General features: G+C 36.8%; 1 protein-coding gene across 1 annotated transcript; it reads right to left on the bottom strand.

Annotated features, from left to right (window-relative positions):
- Nucleotides 1-13,372: 13,372 nt before the first annotated feature.
- LOC128734670 (farnesol dehydrogenase-like) lies at nucleotides 13,373-14,193 on the bottom strand. Its single transcript, XM_053828967.1, has 2 exons — nucleotides 13,621-14,193; nucleotides 13,373-13,546 (listed from the first exon to the last, which is right to left on the bottom strand). The coding sequence occupies exons 1-2, from the start codon at nucleotides 14,185-14,187 to the stop codon at nucleotides 13,373-13,375; spliced, it is 741 nt and encodes a 246-aa protein (XP_053684942.1). The 5' UTR covers nucleotides 14,188-14,193.
- Between the last annotated feature and the right edge of the window lie 335 nt (nucleotides 14,194-14,528).

Below are 14,528 nucleotides of genomic sequence, written 5' to 3'. Positions count from 1 at the left end.
GTTTAAAAGCAACGTTGAACCAACCTATGGCTCTGAACTAACAGTTGATAAAAGAAGTGAAAAACGAATTCAAAAAAGTTTGTAATGTTTCTTTAGCAACTGACACATGAAGCGTTGTTAAACAGTTTTTTCGTGGAAAGTTTTGTTAATCATAAGCTGGTATGCACGTGGATGTGTAAAAAGATGAATATGCTGTGCAGTTTTTTAGCTTTCAAATTTATTGCCTTACTTCCGAAAAGAAAGGTGCCCATAAAATTACGGTTCACATAAGCTTTGGACAGGTTTATTGCGAGATTGGGCTGTATCTTGAAGATACAGTATGGGAGATACACTCTTGATGTACCTCAAGGCTTAGTTTTTAGCCCTTTGTTGTTCTGTTGCCACATAAATGACAATCAACTCGAAATCTGTACACAGCACTTTGTACCATCCATAGTAGATTAAATCAATCCAATCAGCTTTTCGAGCAGATCGTTCTCGTCAATGATTTTCATAGCTCTTTTCGGTCAATAATATCATACGCAGCTTTGAAGTCAACGTACAAATGGTGCGTGAGAACTCTGTATTCACGGCTTTTATGGAGGATCTTCCGTAGCGTAGTTGAACCGGCTTAGCCCCATCCGGATATCCCAATCCTTCAGTAGCCGTTTACTATCACAAATTCTAGCAATCAGCTAGTGCACAGCACAGTGGTCCAAAATAAAAAAAACGTACGAATTAGAGTTTTGAGTAGGAACAGTTGGTGTTAGGTTTATGGAACTTTTTGAATGTCTCTATCGTTTAGTGGAATAAAAAATTAGTTTTCTTCAATTTCGATACACTGGCTCCGATTATATCAGCTCTCGATTTTATCTACCCCCGATTGTATCAGCTTTTTTCCGATTATATCAGCCCCAATAAAGCCATTGCAAATAATTTCAAAAGTTTTTGTCACCCCCACCCCCCTCTTGGAAATTGGCTTGAAAAATCAAGGGGCAAAAAAATAATTTGTAGGATATGAGTTAATTTTTTTTTATAAAATCAATTTTCTGTGGGTTCTACAGCCTGAAAAACTCGAAAAATGAGTGTACGAGTAGTTTTAATGACTCTAGCACGAAACAGAAATGAAAATTCGAACAACGGAATTTCCGAAAATCGGTCGAAAAATTTTTCTTTCGTTTTTGTCTTTTTTCGTAGATTTTCGCATGGAAAATAATAACGTATATATTAAAAGCAAGAATAGATTTGGTTTTCACGTTTAAACTTTAAGTAAAAATGCCTCAAATCAATATTTTTTTTTGCTCGATCAAAAAATCTCTTTGTTTTTCGCTCCCCCCCCCCTTCAGTGGCCCAACACCGGAAGGACAAAAACTTTATAAAATATTTGTAATGGCCAGTACATTTTTTGTTTGTTCGTTTTAAGTTATTTTAATGATTCCGTTGTGGTCATATGAGTGTTTCAGGCGTTTGAACCCTTGACGAAGCTGCACAGTGGTCACACAACAGCGAAATACTTGATCGCGTAAGATTACGCTGAAACGCGAGATTTTTCGAATATGGTGTCTTTGGCAATATGTCTTGGTATAAAAACCTTTCGTTTGACAGGAACCATTATGGATTATTCCCCTTAAAATTGAAATACGAATTTTTTTCTCACATATTCGAGATACAGGTTTGATGCGTTTAGCAAAGATGTAGTAAATATCAATACAAACAACTTTGTCGAAGACCTCATGACTGTATTTCTTCAAAGAAATTAGCTATGAAGCATTATTTCTGGGAAACCTCCAAAAACAGTTCTTTGTTCGCAATCAATTCTGGTTAATTTGTACGTGTTCATAGCATTCCAGAAAGTTATTTATGTTATTAAAATCCACGTTTTAGTGGAATATCGTTATACGTTATTTTCTAAATATTCCGAGATATTGAGCTTTTTCGGTGAAAAATGATACTAGCAAGCTCAAATATTTCTCAATGTGGCAAATGGTGGCAGATCAAACAACTCACACATAAAAGTAAAACAAAAAATCTGTAAAAACAAGTATCAGTTGTCTGTATCTGATTCTCAAAAGTTATTGATTATTGATACAAACAGATTGTTAAGTGCTTTTTATAAACAAATCATTATATTTCGATAACCCTAAGAGATAGATAGTTACTATATTCGCCAAAGTTACTTATTTTAGTATGTTATACAGTAATGTTCCGATTTTGTCAGCTCCCGATTTTGTATACCCCCGATTTTATCAGATTTTTATCCCTATTTTGTCAGCCTATAAATTTTGTTTAACTCTTGTGCCTTTGAACATGTTTTAATGAACTTTTCAGCCTGCTTAAAACTATTCTGATTCTCTGAAGATAGTTTTTGAATAGAATGATACCTTCTTGCGAGTAATTCGGTGTCAAAATTAGGGTATTTTTATAGTAAAAGTTTTATAGTTCCTAAACAAGCAAAGATAGAGGTATACTATATTCAACAATGTTGTGTATTTTTACTATTTGTATAATTTTATGAAACAGGAAAAAGTCATACAACAACTACAAAGACAGCTAAAATAGAAAAACTGATTTTAACGATTTTTCAAGTATGAGAAATAGGATTTTTCTATCTGTGTTGAAGAGATAGAAGGTTACTGTCTTCAGCCAAATTTCTTGTAATAATATGCTGTAAAACTTTGCAGAACACATCAATGTGTTACATTGAAACAGAAGAAAATTAATTTTTTTATTGCACTTTCAGGAGGATTAATCAAAACTTGAATTCCGCTGGATGATAGAGCTTTTAATTTTAGGAAACTCTTCCGAAGGTTCCATAAACCTAAAACAAAGTTTTCCCGCTCAAAGCTACCCAAGTAACAATTTGGGTTTTATTACATTCTTATGATGGCATTTAAGACCGAAATTGGTCTTGGAAACCGCAATAAGAGTACAATAAAACTCGCATTGTTGCTTGGGTAAAGTACACCAAAAATGATTCTGGACCAATGTGCTGTGCCCGGTTCACTGAGCTTTCGGTTGACCAATTGAGTTAAAATTTAATTTTTAGTGGAAGTCTTCGATATACTTCGATATACGAAGGCTTATACAAATTTGAAAAAAAGTTTATGTCGCCCCCCCCCCCTTCCAAAATTCTCGAAAATTGAAGGGGCAAAAAAATAAAGTGTAATACATATTAGGGTAAGGAACGAGTTAAGCAGTGTTACCTATTTTAATCAGTTGAACATAAATGATCCGAAAATGCACTTTTTTATTCATATTTTCAAAATCTTTTGATAGGATCATCTTCACAAATCACTTAACCATACATTTGATTCACACAAACACAATTTACTGGGTTTCCGACAAGAAATATGATGAATTAAAAATTGTTGTTCAAAAACGTACATTTTTCAGCTGCTGAAGGCAATCGCCACCTTGCTACTAACGAATCCATCAAATTTTCAGCACTGATTACAATCACTCTAAAAGTCAAGCACTCAATTGTCACATACCATATTATTCACTATCTTTTTTTCTATTATCTAAGGCTTTGTTACTAGCCGAAAGTTTTATTATTTTCTAACAAAACTGAAAACAAATTCTGAATTGACGGAACCTGTTCACCACTAGCAGCAGCTGCAGCACAACTGATGAACTATCGTGTTGCCAAGACACTGTTTCGGTTCTGGAAATAAGAATTTTAAGTTTGAAATTAACTGAAACCTCCTATGGTGAAAACGTGGTTCAATACTTTCAAGAGAAATGTATGTTCATAATTAATTTTTCTTTATTAAAAAAACACAAAAGATAGCTTTTTCAATAATTTTCGAAGATTTTCTCCGTGATTTAATGAAGCAACGATGTGTTTCAATGTTATTTGCTTTGACAACACTGTTCTGAGTCGGATCGTTTGTACTGCTATATGTTTACCTCTTTTGTTCTCCCACCATCCTTAAGAACAGCGAGTGAGACGTCAAACTCGCAGTTTCCCATAAGAACACCAGAGAATAAAGAATACGACGAATACCGTTTGCCGAACGGTGCGGTGAGTGTATGCCCCGATAAACAATTTAGACAGATGGCATTTTACGCATCTATGCCGATATGCTATGCCGATAACGCATCAGATGCCGATTAGTAGGTCGCGGATAGGAACGCGAACTTACTGAATAGGGGGAAAAGTTCGAGGGATTTTTTAAGGAGACGTAAAAAAATTCAGATTCCAGGATTGCTTAAAAAAGCACCTTGCGGGTGAAAATGGGTTCGGTCTGTTCAAAATTAGTTCCGCCGCTCCAACTTTTAAAGCGAAAAATCAAAAGTTTAGCTCAACAATAGTGTCTTCCAATGGTAACAGCTTGAAGAACTAAAGATAGCAAGAAGATTGGTATCCCCCACTTAGTCAACCCATCGCTTGTAATAAGGTAAAACAATCAGTGACCCGCTTAAGACTGCTTAAAACTAGTTCTTTACCCTATCAATAATGAAATTTTTCAAACGTGTTAAAAAGAAAACGTGCATTTTTGCTTTTTCGAATAAAACTAAATTTTAATTTATTTTAAATTGCTAGTTTCGCTTAAAGCACAATTTATTCCAGACATTGAAAGGTTTTTATGAAATTTATACAGATATTTTCTGAGGGAAAGTAGTTTAGAAGGGAAGTTTCAGTTACGGTCTGCTCAAAGTTCAAGATCTAATATCTGATACCTACTGTCTAATTACGATTAATTTATCATAATTCATACTTTACTTCAATTAAGTGGTAATAAATATTATCCGCTCCACTAATCCATAAATAAAAGAAAACTAACAACTTCGCTAGCTAGTTTATACTTATGCTTGCCTGTTCGGCTTGTTCTTCGGCTGTCTGTCTTCTGCCAAAAATTTTCTTCTTCGTTTTCCTATTGCTTATCGAGAACACAGGAAATGTGCCAAAGAAGTAACGTACAAATAAAAATACAATCGACGGCACGGAACAAGGCAAGGGAATCTTTCAGCAAAGAGTTATATCATCAACATCATCATCAGCATCACCATCTTCATTATCATTATTCTCATCATGCCTCTCAAACCTCTAAACTACGCCCGAATCGGCTTCTCAAGCGCTCAAGCTAGGGCGACGAGTGTGGCTAATTAAGAATTCACCGGGCGGCGGCAGCAGCAGCAGCAGCAGCACCGGCAACAAAATTGGATGAAAATCCAAAACAGGACGGGCAGCGCAAAAAAAAATTGGTAACCTTGAAATACCGAAACATAAACAAATAGACGGCGGAAGAGAATCGAGAAAAAAAAATGTGTGCGAAACATTGAAGAATACAAAACGGCAAAGCCGAAAACATAGAGCAGAGCAGAGCTAAATATAAAAGAAAATATAAGTCAATCGGACAGGCCATATAATACCTAACACTCAACATATGTTAGACGAGTCCCGGGGGCCGGGACTTGGTGTGGTTCTCTTTGTGCAAGAAAGCATCTGGAGGCTTTACTTTTTTGCGTTTTCTTAGGTACCTATACCTACTATTAGGGGAGCAACATTGTATGGTTTCTGATGGTTTGATATAAATGACGCAATCGTAAAGTATGAGTCATGAGAAGAGAACGATACAAATATGGTACAATTTTTTTCCCAGAATTATGGGGCAGTGTCGAATGAAGGACAAAGATAATGACGATCAATAAAAGATGAAATTCAATTCTGTGCAGGACCTAATTCAGTAGTTGAGACTTTTCCCCTGGCCACAATATTTTGTGCTCTCTACAGAAAATGCTTAAATGTAACAACACCTTTGAAACGAAAGATTTAAATAATTAATTTTTTGAATTACTGTTAAATGACTACATATATTGAGTCACAATAGGTCCATAGTCTAAATAGGTTAAAAGTTCGGACATTTGACATTATTTATATCGAGCCAAAATTATTATCGTTGATTTCTAGTACCAAATGGGTGAAATTCAGCCCTAATTTGAAACACAAGATATTCTTTAAGACGAATATGTGTCTCCACGGTTTGTCACTTGAAGTTGTTTTCTTGTGAAATGTTTCTAAATCCAAAAAATTGAATTTTTAAAGTTTCATTTTAAATAATAAAATATTTTTTTAACGACAAAAAAGAATATCATTTATGTTTTGATTTTTCGGTTCACCACATTTTAAGATGTAAGCCATAATGTAAGAAAATTTAACTTCTGGTTTTTATTTTCTTTTAAAAAATTGTTCATAGTACATATATGTATCTTATAAGATATTTTGTTATTGAACATTCTTTCCACTGTTATTTAGATTAGTCGTTCTTTGACTTCCAATCAGGTTGTCATGAAGTAGTAAAACTTGATCGTCTTTTCCAGTCGATTAACGCATGTGAAGCTGTTCTGGAAGCATTGATTGGAAAGCGAAATTATAGCCTTTTCTCTTGGGTGAGCAAGGTAAAACTTCTTCCCGGTATTGCGGTGAAAAAATAAAACCATTTTATTTTCCACTCGTAAAACAAACTCACCTGATGTGTGGTTCGTCCATTCGTTCGACTATCTGACCACGGGATCAACATGTTAGATGTTATGCAATATAAACCAGGTGCAAGTATTCGTTTGAATTTTGCCTTTCAGCAGATCTTCACAGCTTGCTTTTCGTTATTTTTTTTTTGTAGAAAACGTCTGCACGTTTTGCATTCCACACGTTTTCACGGCAATAAAACCAGTAAGCATGAAAAACTCCATGGTTACCGCAGCCATCCGCTGTGTCAATTCAGCAAGCGTTTCCATTCTGCGCTCGCAATTGCGTTCGATTTGGGAAAAAAAATTTAACCGTAGATCGGATCGCTTACCCTATAAGAATGGATTCGCTTTACTCCCGGCACCGATCCCCATCTAAACACAACTCCCGATACCTTTACGGCCTGTGTAACATTCAAGTGACCTTCCACGTTAATGTTTGCGTGGAATGGAGAACAAAAAAGTCGGATGTTTCGCATCGATTTCGTTTTGGTGTTTTTTTCGCACTCGTCCCAATACCCACCGTGCAGAACACGGAACGGATCGCGCGATCGTGGCAGCTTCGAACTTCCTTCCTCTTTCCATCATATCACTAGGTATAGCGTATAGCAAGCTTTCGGTTTTCTGGACTATTAATTCCACCGCCCTGCTCTGCCTTAATTCAGCGGGAACCATCAGACGGAACCAGTCCGGAAACGATCGGTCAGCTGTTTCAGCAGATCTGAAAATTGGGCAATAGTGCAGTACCAATGAGAATGGAAGTGTAAGGCAGAAACAGAAACAAGACAATTAACCGCACCCGGGGAGAATGAATAGGGTGACGAGTGGATTTTCGCACCTGTGGTAAGCATAGGACACAACAACATATTTCATCCGATGCTCAACTTGACGGGTCTGCTCAATTCAGAGTGAAGAAAAAGAAAAAAATATTACAGGAATTTTCGTTCCATCCACATACAATAAAGCTGTTCTATTCCCATTTTATTGACAATCCATATGTACAAATTACTAATGGAATTCACATCCCTTTCGTTTTTACTTATTTGGCCTTACAACCGAAACCAGGCAAAGTTTGGCTATACTGAATTAATTCTCTATGTTTTGTATGTACGGTACACTCCCGGAAGATTTCAATGAAGCCTGCAAATCGTTGGGGAAATGCGTACCTGTCAGAAAATATAACTAGAAGACTTTAACCAAAAAGCAATTTCTTCTGTCTTTCTTCAGTTTCAACAAAATAATTTACTACCAATAAATGGGATTGTTGCCAGCCACTGTAAATATAAAAATTAAAACAATGTTCAATTCAGCAATATTGTAGACACCTAATAACCAATTTTTGCCATGAACATACTTGATCATATGTTTGCCATGACAGCCCAAAAATGTCAAGAGAATAGTGACTAGTAGGTTACACCCCACCTGCCGTATTCATCAAATTTTGCGCTATCAGACTGCCATTTATTAAGCAGTGCCAGCTGAAACCTGCCAAAAAATGAAAAATCTTGCATAACCCTTCTCCATAATCAAAATTTCAACATGTTGGAGAAGGAAATTGTTTTGACGTAGGACTACGTCTTTCTGGAAGGTAGCTGGCATAGAGAATGGAATATAATGACCATAAAATAAAAAAAAATGTGAGTGTCTCGAAAAAATGACAGGTTTTGAGCATTAATAACTAAGCGGTTTCCAGATCAATTCCCAATAGTTTTGCGTCGATCGATCGGAAAATCATCTGCGCATCGCCTTCAATAAAGAAACCAGTTGATTTCAAAGTACGCACTATTGAAACATTTATAATAATGAAGCATTGTCCAACTGGAAATCCTCGCTTCGTGGTTAGTTGGAACAGACGTCATCAAAGTTTTACGGGTTTTTAGAAAAAAAAATAAAGTGATCTCTCCATCCCAACAGGTCGAAGTTTCTTTACGATGATTAAACCTAGACCAGTTTGATGTCTGTGTTAGGGTTCGAAGGTTGGTTGATTTTTCTCGGTGAAGATACCTACATTACTTCACCGAGAAAAAAACAGCCATCCTTTGAAAGGGATTAATGGCGATGCCAAATTCAAACCCTTTTTCATCTGGGGGAACGTTACGTGTTAAATAATTAAGTTTGCTAATAAAAAAAATCAAATAATTTTTTTGTTTTAAAATTAAATTAGTATAAAACATAGAAATAATATTCAGCCATACTTCCGGTTTATTAAATTCGAATTGCTAGGCCTTTCGTTTAACCCCTGTCATCAGATTCTGTACAGTCCCTTCATCTATTTTGTTTGCCGCAAGATGCCAGTTTACGTTTTACTGCTTCCAATAGTTTTTACGTCTTCTGCAGGATCCGCCTGACGGTGGTGCAATATTTCTCAAGTCGGTGGAGGTCTTCCATATACCTCAAGTATATATATTTTTTTTATTAACGACCCTTTAAATAGATTTATTCATTCAGGTCCGGCCTCAAGTATATACCTCAATGAACAAGAAAAAAGAAAGTACATTGTGCTTATCTGCGCGACAAATGGAGCCACAGGATAGCTTCCAAAGCAGACAGATTCTTAGCGAGTTTTAATAGCCTCATATGCTTGAATACACCTTCCATTTTTCTCCTTCGGGAAGTCTACAATCCAGCTCGTGATTTAGCTCGATGCACGCTTGTAGACGACACTTCTTGGATTTCTTGGCGATATCATAACACGACAGTCCTGGGTTTGCCCTAATCGTTGTCAACACTTTCAAATGTAGCTTTCGATCCTTAGGTTTACTGCAGCGTTAGCTATGATCCCTCCGATCGATAGTATGCCGCTTACCGAAATGCTGGGAACGCTGCACACGGTCGATGTAGCCAATTTCAACGACTTCGTGCTTTCGAACCTGACCACGTCGCACAGTAGTCCAAAAGGGCGAAAAGTGGAACTTTTTTCCTAGTGTCTCTTGTTTTCATTTAATCATTTATGGTCTTCAGCACTTTTGTTCGTATGAATATCTCCCTTAATCTAGAACTGTTAAAGGTTAGTCATCGCTTGCTGTAATGAAAATAAAAAATTACTTTTTTGTGTTAGGAAATATAGACATAGTTTCTTGGGCAAAGTTGTAAATATTGTAAAAACAAGGAACTTTGCTGAAGAAATAAAATTTCTATCTTTATCGAGTGCTGAACTATAGGCTGTATTCTTCAAAACTTCTTTAAAAACTGGTTTTTCATACTTAGCTTTTGTTAGTTGCATTTTACAAGAATACAATATTCTAGGAAATTATCGAAGCTCTCAAAATACACGTTTTTGCCGAAGACCGCAAATCTCTTGGACCTTTACTTTACTTTACTTATTCAAGATTTAAATTTCCATAGTTTTATGAGCCCATGGGGTAAAAGGGGGCAAGCGGATCTATGAAATCAGCGCTTTATCTTAAAGTTTAAGTCAAGTACCATAAACTTGTATGGGTTCCGCTTGTCTCCAACCGCCCAAATGAGAGTACGGCAAGCATACGTCTTATGTGTGCTCGATTTTTTGCTCGTCAATTTTTTTGTGTTCGTAGATATACACATGTTTTCTTCGGCAAAGTTATAGAAATATAAACAATTTTGCTAGAGAAATGACATTTCTATCTCTATCGAGTGCAAAGTTGTAGAGCATTTTCTTTGGAAATTCTTTATATATAAGTTTTTCATATTTAACATATGTTGGTTGCATTTTACAAGAGTATATGGTCCTAGGCGATTATTGAAAGACTCAAAACACATGTTTTTGCAGAAGGTTGCAAATCTCTAGGACCTTTCCTTACAAAGTTATCGCTTATTTAAGCTTTATTTTTCCTTAACTTCATGAGCCAAAAACGATAACTTTGTAAGGAAAGTTCCTAGAGATTTGCAATCTTCTGCAAAAACGTGTATTTTGAGTCCTTCAGTAATCACCTAGAATCATACATTGCTGTAAAATGCAACCAACATAAGCTAAGTATGAAAAAGTAATTTTTAAAGAATTTCAATAGAAAATGCTCTATAGCTCTGCATTCGATAGGAATAGAAATGTCATTTCTTTAGCAAAGTTGTTTATTTTTTCTATAACTTTGCCGAAGAAACCATGTGTCTATCTACTAACACAAAAAAATGGACTTGTATCGAGCCGTTAGCGAAAGCGAAACTCATAAAACGTATGCTTGCCGTACTCACATTTGGGTGGTTGGGGACAAACGGAACCCGTACAAGTTTATAATACTCAGCTTAAGCTTTAAGATGAAGCGCTGATTTCATAAACCCGCTTGCCCCGTTTTACCCCATGGGCTCGTGAAGCTATGGAAATTTGAAGCTTGAATATGCGATAACTCATCAAGTAAAGGTCCAAGCGATATGCGATCTCTTGCAAAAACGTGATTTTTGAGAGCCTCGATAATTACCTAGAACATTGTATTCTTGTAAAATGCAACTAACAAAAGCTAAGGATAGAAAACCAATTTTTAAAGAAGTTTTAAAGAATATGCCTTATATTGACCAAACTCGTGTTTTTCGTCTTTGACCTTGAAATGCGGTCAGCCATTAATATTAATATTTTTTTTTGTTTTTAACCGATGGTTTTACAATTGATGGAGGGACGGTAGGGGATAGTAATGAAATGTTTTTTTTCTGAAAGGAGGGAAAAGAGTAGAAAGGAAGAGGGGGGGGGGGGGTGTAATAGGTAGCTACGCTTAACAAGTTGCCGTTGTGACTCCTGTCTTTTGTCCAATGCTGGAAGGTGCATGGGTCAAACCAAGCTATAATCAGAGATTATAACCGGATTTGAACCCACAACACCGTGTGTGTGGCGTGTGGCTCGCTGGTACCCGTGTACCTTTCAACCATAGAGGCGCTGGACCCCCTCCCCCTTCCTTTCGACTCTTTCTCCTCCTTTCCCAAAAAATTTTCATTGCTTTCCCCTACCTTCCCTCCATCAATTGTAAAACCATCGTTTCAAAAAATATTAAGACTTATAGTTCAGCACTGGATAAAAATAGAAATTTTCTTTCTTCAGCAAAGTTGCTTGTTTTTACATTATTTACAACTTTGCCGAAGAAACTATGTCTATATTTTCTAAAACAAAAAAGTTATTTTTTTATTTTCATTATAGTAAGCGATGACAAACTTTTGACAGTTTTAGATTAAGAGGGATATCCATACGAACAAAAGTGCTGAAGACCATAAATGATCAAATGAAAGTAAAAGACACTAGGAAAAAAGTTCCACTTTTCGCCCTTTTGGACCACTCCGCGCGGATCTTCAAACTGGGTGTCTAAAATTAATTTTCGGTTCGTGTTTTCTATCAAGTATGACTTCTTTAAAACAAAATTAATCATGAGGAACTTTGCAGCACTGAAAGAGAAAACATTTCTCGCGTCAGTTTTCATTTAGTCCAGTGTAACAATTTCACCATATTGTGAAATACGAGATCGAAGTTCGTCGAATTGAATTTTCAAAATGAAACAATTTTCAGACATTTATTCAACGTGGATGATGAATAATGATGCTCAATATTCAAAGGGGATTATAAAAATGTAATTTAAACTAAGCAGTTTTGGTTTATTATGGAAAAAATTACATTGGGCTGTTTACCAACTCATACTGTGCTTACATACATGCATACATACGCTTTCAGTTTTCCAGGTTATGACACATAAATTTATTATAAATTGTGCATGACGGTTTCAAGCTGAAAAATACGTCAATTCGGTACCGTCAAAACATAAGCGATTACCAAATAAAATTCAATTTTTCATTTCCGGTAAACAGTTAGTAGTCAATTTTAAACACAACATCTGTATAGTGTACGACTTCAATCGTATAATATCGTTGCAATTATCGAGAAAACGGACTTGTGATACGTGAATTGATACTGCACACTTGGTTGAACCATTATCTTCAAATTAAAGTTTATCAATCATGCGTACATATCGGAATGATGAAATTGGTAGCACAGTAAGCAAGCAATGATCATAGATTATAATTACACCACGTACGTATATTTTCCCCCCATTCCAACAGAGTCATAGCCATGAGGAGGCAAAAACAAGTTGGTTTAGATACCAATTTGCTCATGCGTATCCAAACTGCTGTTGAGAAAAATAGACTCAAATCTATCTCATTTTGTTCTACTACCTTCCGAATGATCAGACACGGTACACCTCTTCGAATTGTACGCTTATTTCCAACTTAGCGGGAGCAAATTTGTGCAAAGCACCAGAACAGTGATTAAATTCGCTATGTACAGCTAGATAGGCTACAAAAAAGTGAAATAAAAACGAAAAGCGAGCAAAATGTTGTGCGAATTACTAATTACAATTCTTTTAAAACTATACAATAACAAAATAATAATAAAACTATATTATTGTCAATTACAATTTGTGCAGCTTCCATGCCAGTTGACCTCTAGTTACTATAGGTACTGGTCTAATAAGTCAGGCATCGGATGTAAGAATCTCGTTTGGGAGTCAATAGGATCGTAGGACTGGGCACGCAATTGTCCTGTACTCTTATAGCTGACTGCAAAGTCTGTCTTGTAAAAACAAAAGGTTAAGTCTTGAAATTGGTATTTACAACCTTTTGCTTTTTAAGACATTCATGTAAAACTCGACTTTATTAGTAATATGATGGATGATTTCCACGGTCGTGCTGAAACATAGAACTAACCAATAGTTTTTATCACTTCGACGCAAAGCGTTGTCGATGGCTTTTAGATAACAAAATAGCTGCGTCGAAGATAGTCAGGGACTGGTGTTTAAATGATAGTATTATAATATTTACGGTTTTATGAGACTGGGTAGGTTTATTAATAATCTCCAATCGTGGTTTAACATAAAACTGGATGATTGTAGATGAAATCACTGGAAACAAACCACGTAAACTAACTATTAACAATATGTTGAAATTGAGTTCAATTGAATTTATTTAGAATTCACATTTAGAAACCCTCTCCGACTGGTTTGATAGTCAGCTCGTGAACTTGTACACGCGGCGGTGTACTCAAAACATAGATTATTGCATCTGCTATGTCCCCTGCTTCCAGTGTGGGTATTCCAGCTTCCTTGAACTGCGGGCTTAGCAATTCAGTATCTACAGCTCCAGGACTTATACTCTAAAATTACAAAGAAATATTATATTCTACATTCGGCACTCCAAATAAACCAAGATAATTTTTCCGACACTTACCGTGACCTTGATTTTGGTGCCTTCAGCTCGCAACTCTTGTCGCAGTGTCTCCGTAATGGCCGTCACAGCGAATTTGCTGGCCGAGTAGATGTTGTACCCCGGAAGGGGTGGTACTTTATGTCCGGCTACGCTGTTGATATGTACAATATGCCCATCAAACGATTGTTTCTTCATCGACTGGTAAGCCTCCCGGGTGCACAGTACCAGCCCAACGACATTAGTGTCAAGCGTTTTTCGGATCGTTTCGGTGTTGCCCGCAGCGATCAGATTGGTCTCCCCCACAGCCACTCCGGCATTGTTGATCAGAACGTCCACGCCGCCTAGCTTGTCTTCGATCCATTTGAAGGAATTTAAGATGTCCTCCTCCTTCGTAATGTCACATTTCACAGCGTGCAAACGATCCCGGCTATCCTCCGGTAGGTCGGATTTTAGAGCTTCTACGCGTTCCGCACGGCGTGCCAATCCAACGACAATCATGCCAGCTTTGACGAGTTCCTTTACCGCTGCCAAGCCGATTCCGGAGCTTGCCCCAGTAACAACGGCTACTTTGCCTGTCCAACGGTCCATTTCGATACGCACGTTCGTTTAGTATGACACTCAACTGCTAAATGATGCGGCGTGGATGCATGCGAATCATATCAGCAGCGCTAGTCGGACTCTAATTCTGTTTCAGCATGACTAGGCAGAAAACGAAGCTCGGCTCATAATTTGGCGTTTTGTGTCCAACGCTTCGCGCGGTGACATCATCGTGTTTTTGGTAATCTCATTTGCGTTTGGTTAGATAGAAGCTCCCGTAGGTATTCAGTACACTTTTGTGTCGCGATCCTACGAACTGGATATTGATGTATATGTTCAATTTAGTGAATTTTTTGTGGCAGGCCCACAGACATACCTCCACTTAAATTTTT

This window comes from Sabethes cyaneus, chromosome 2, assembly GCF_943734655.1.
Source record: "Sabethes cyaneus chromosome 2, idSabCyanKW18_F2, whole genome shotgun sequence".
Taxonomy (NCBI): Eukaryota; Metazoa; Arthropoda; class Insecta; order Diptera; family Culicidae; genus Sabethes; species Sabethes cyaneus.
The sequence above is the reverse complement of the archived record's forward strand: the minus strand, read 5'-3'. Positions and strand labels throughout refer to the sequence as shown.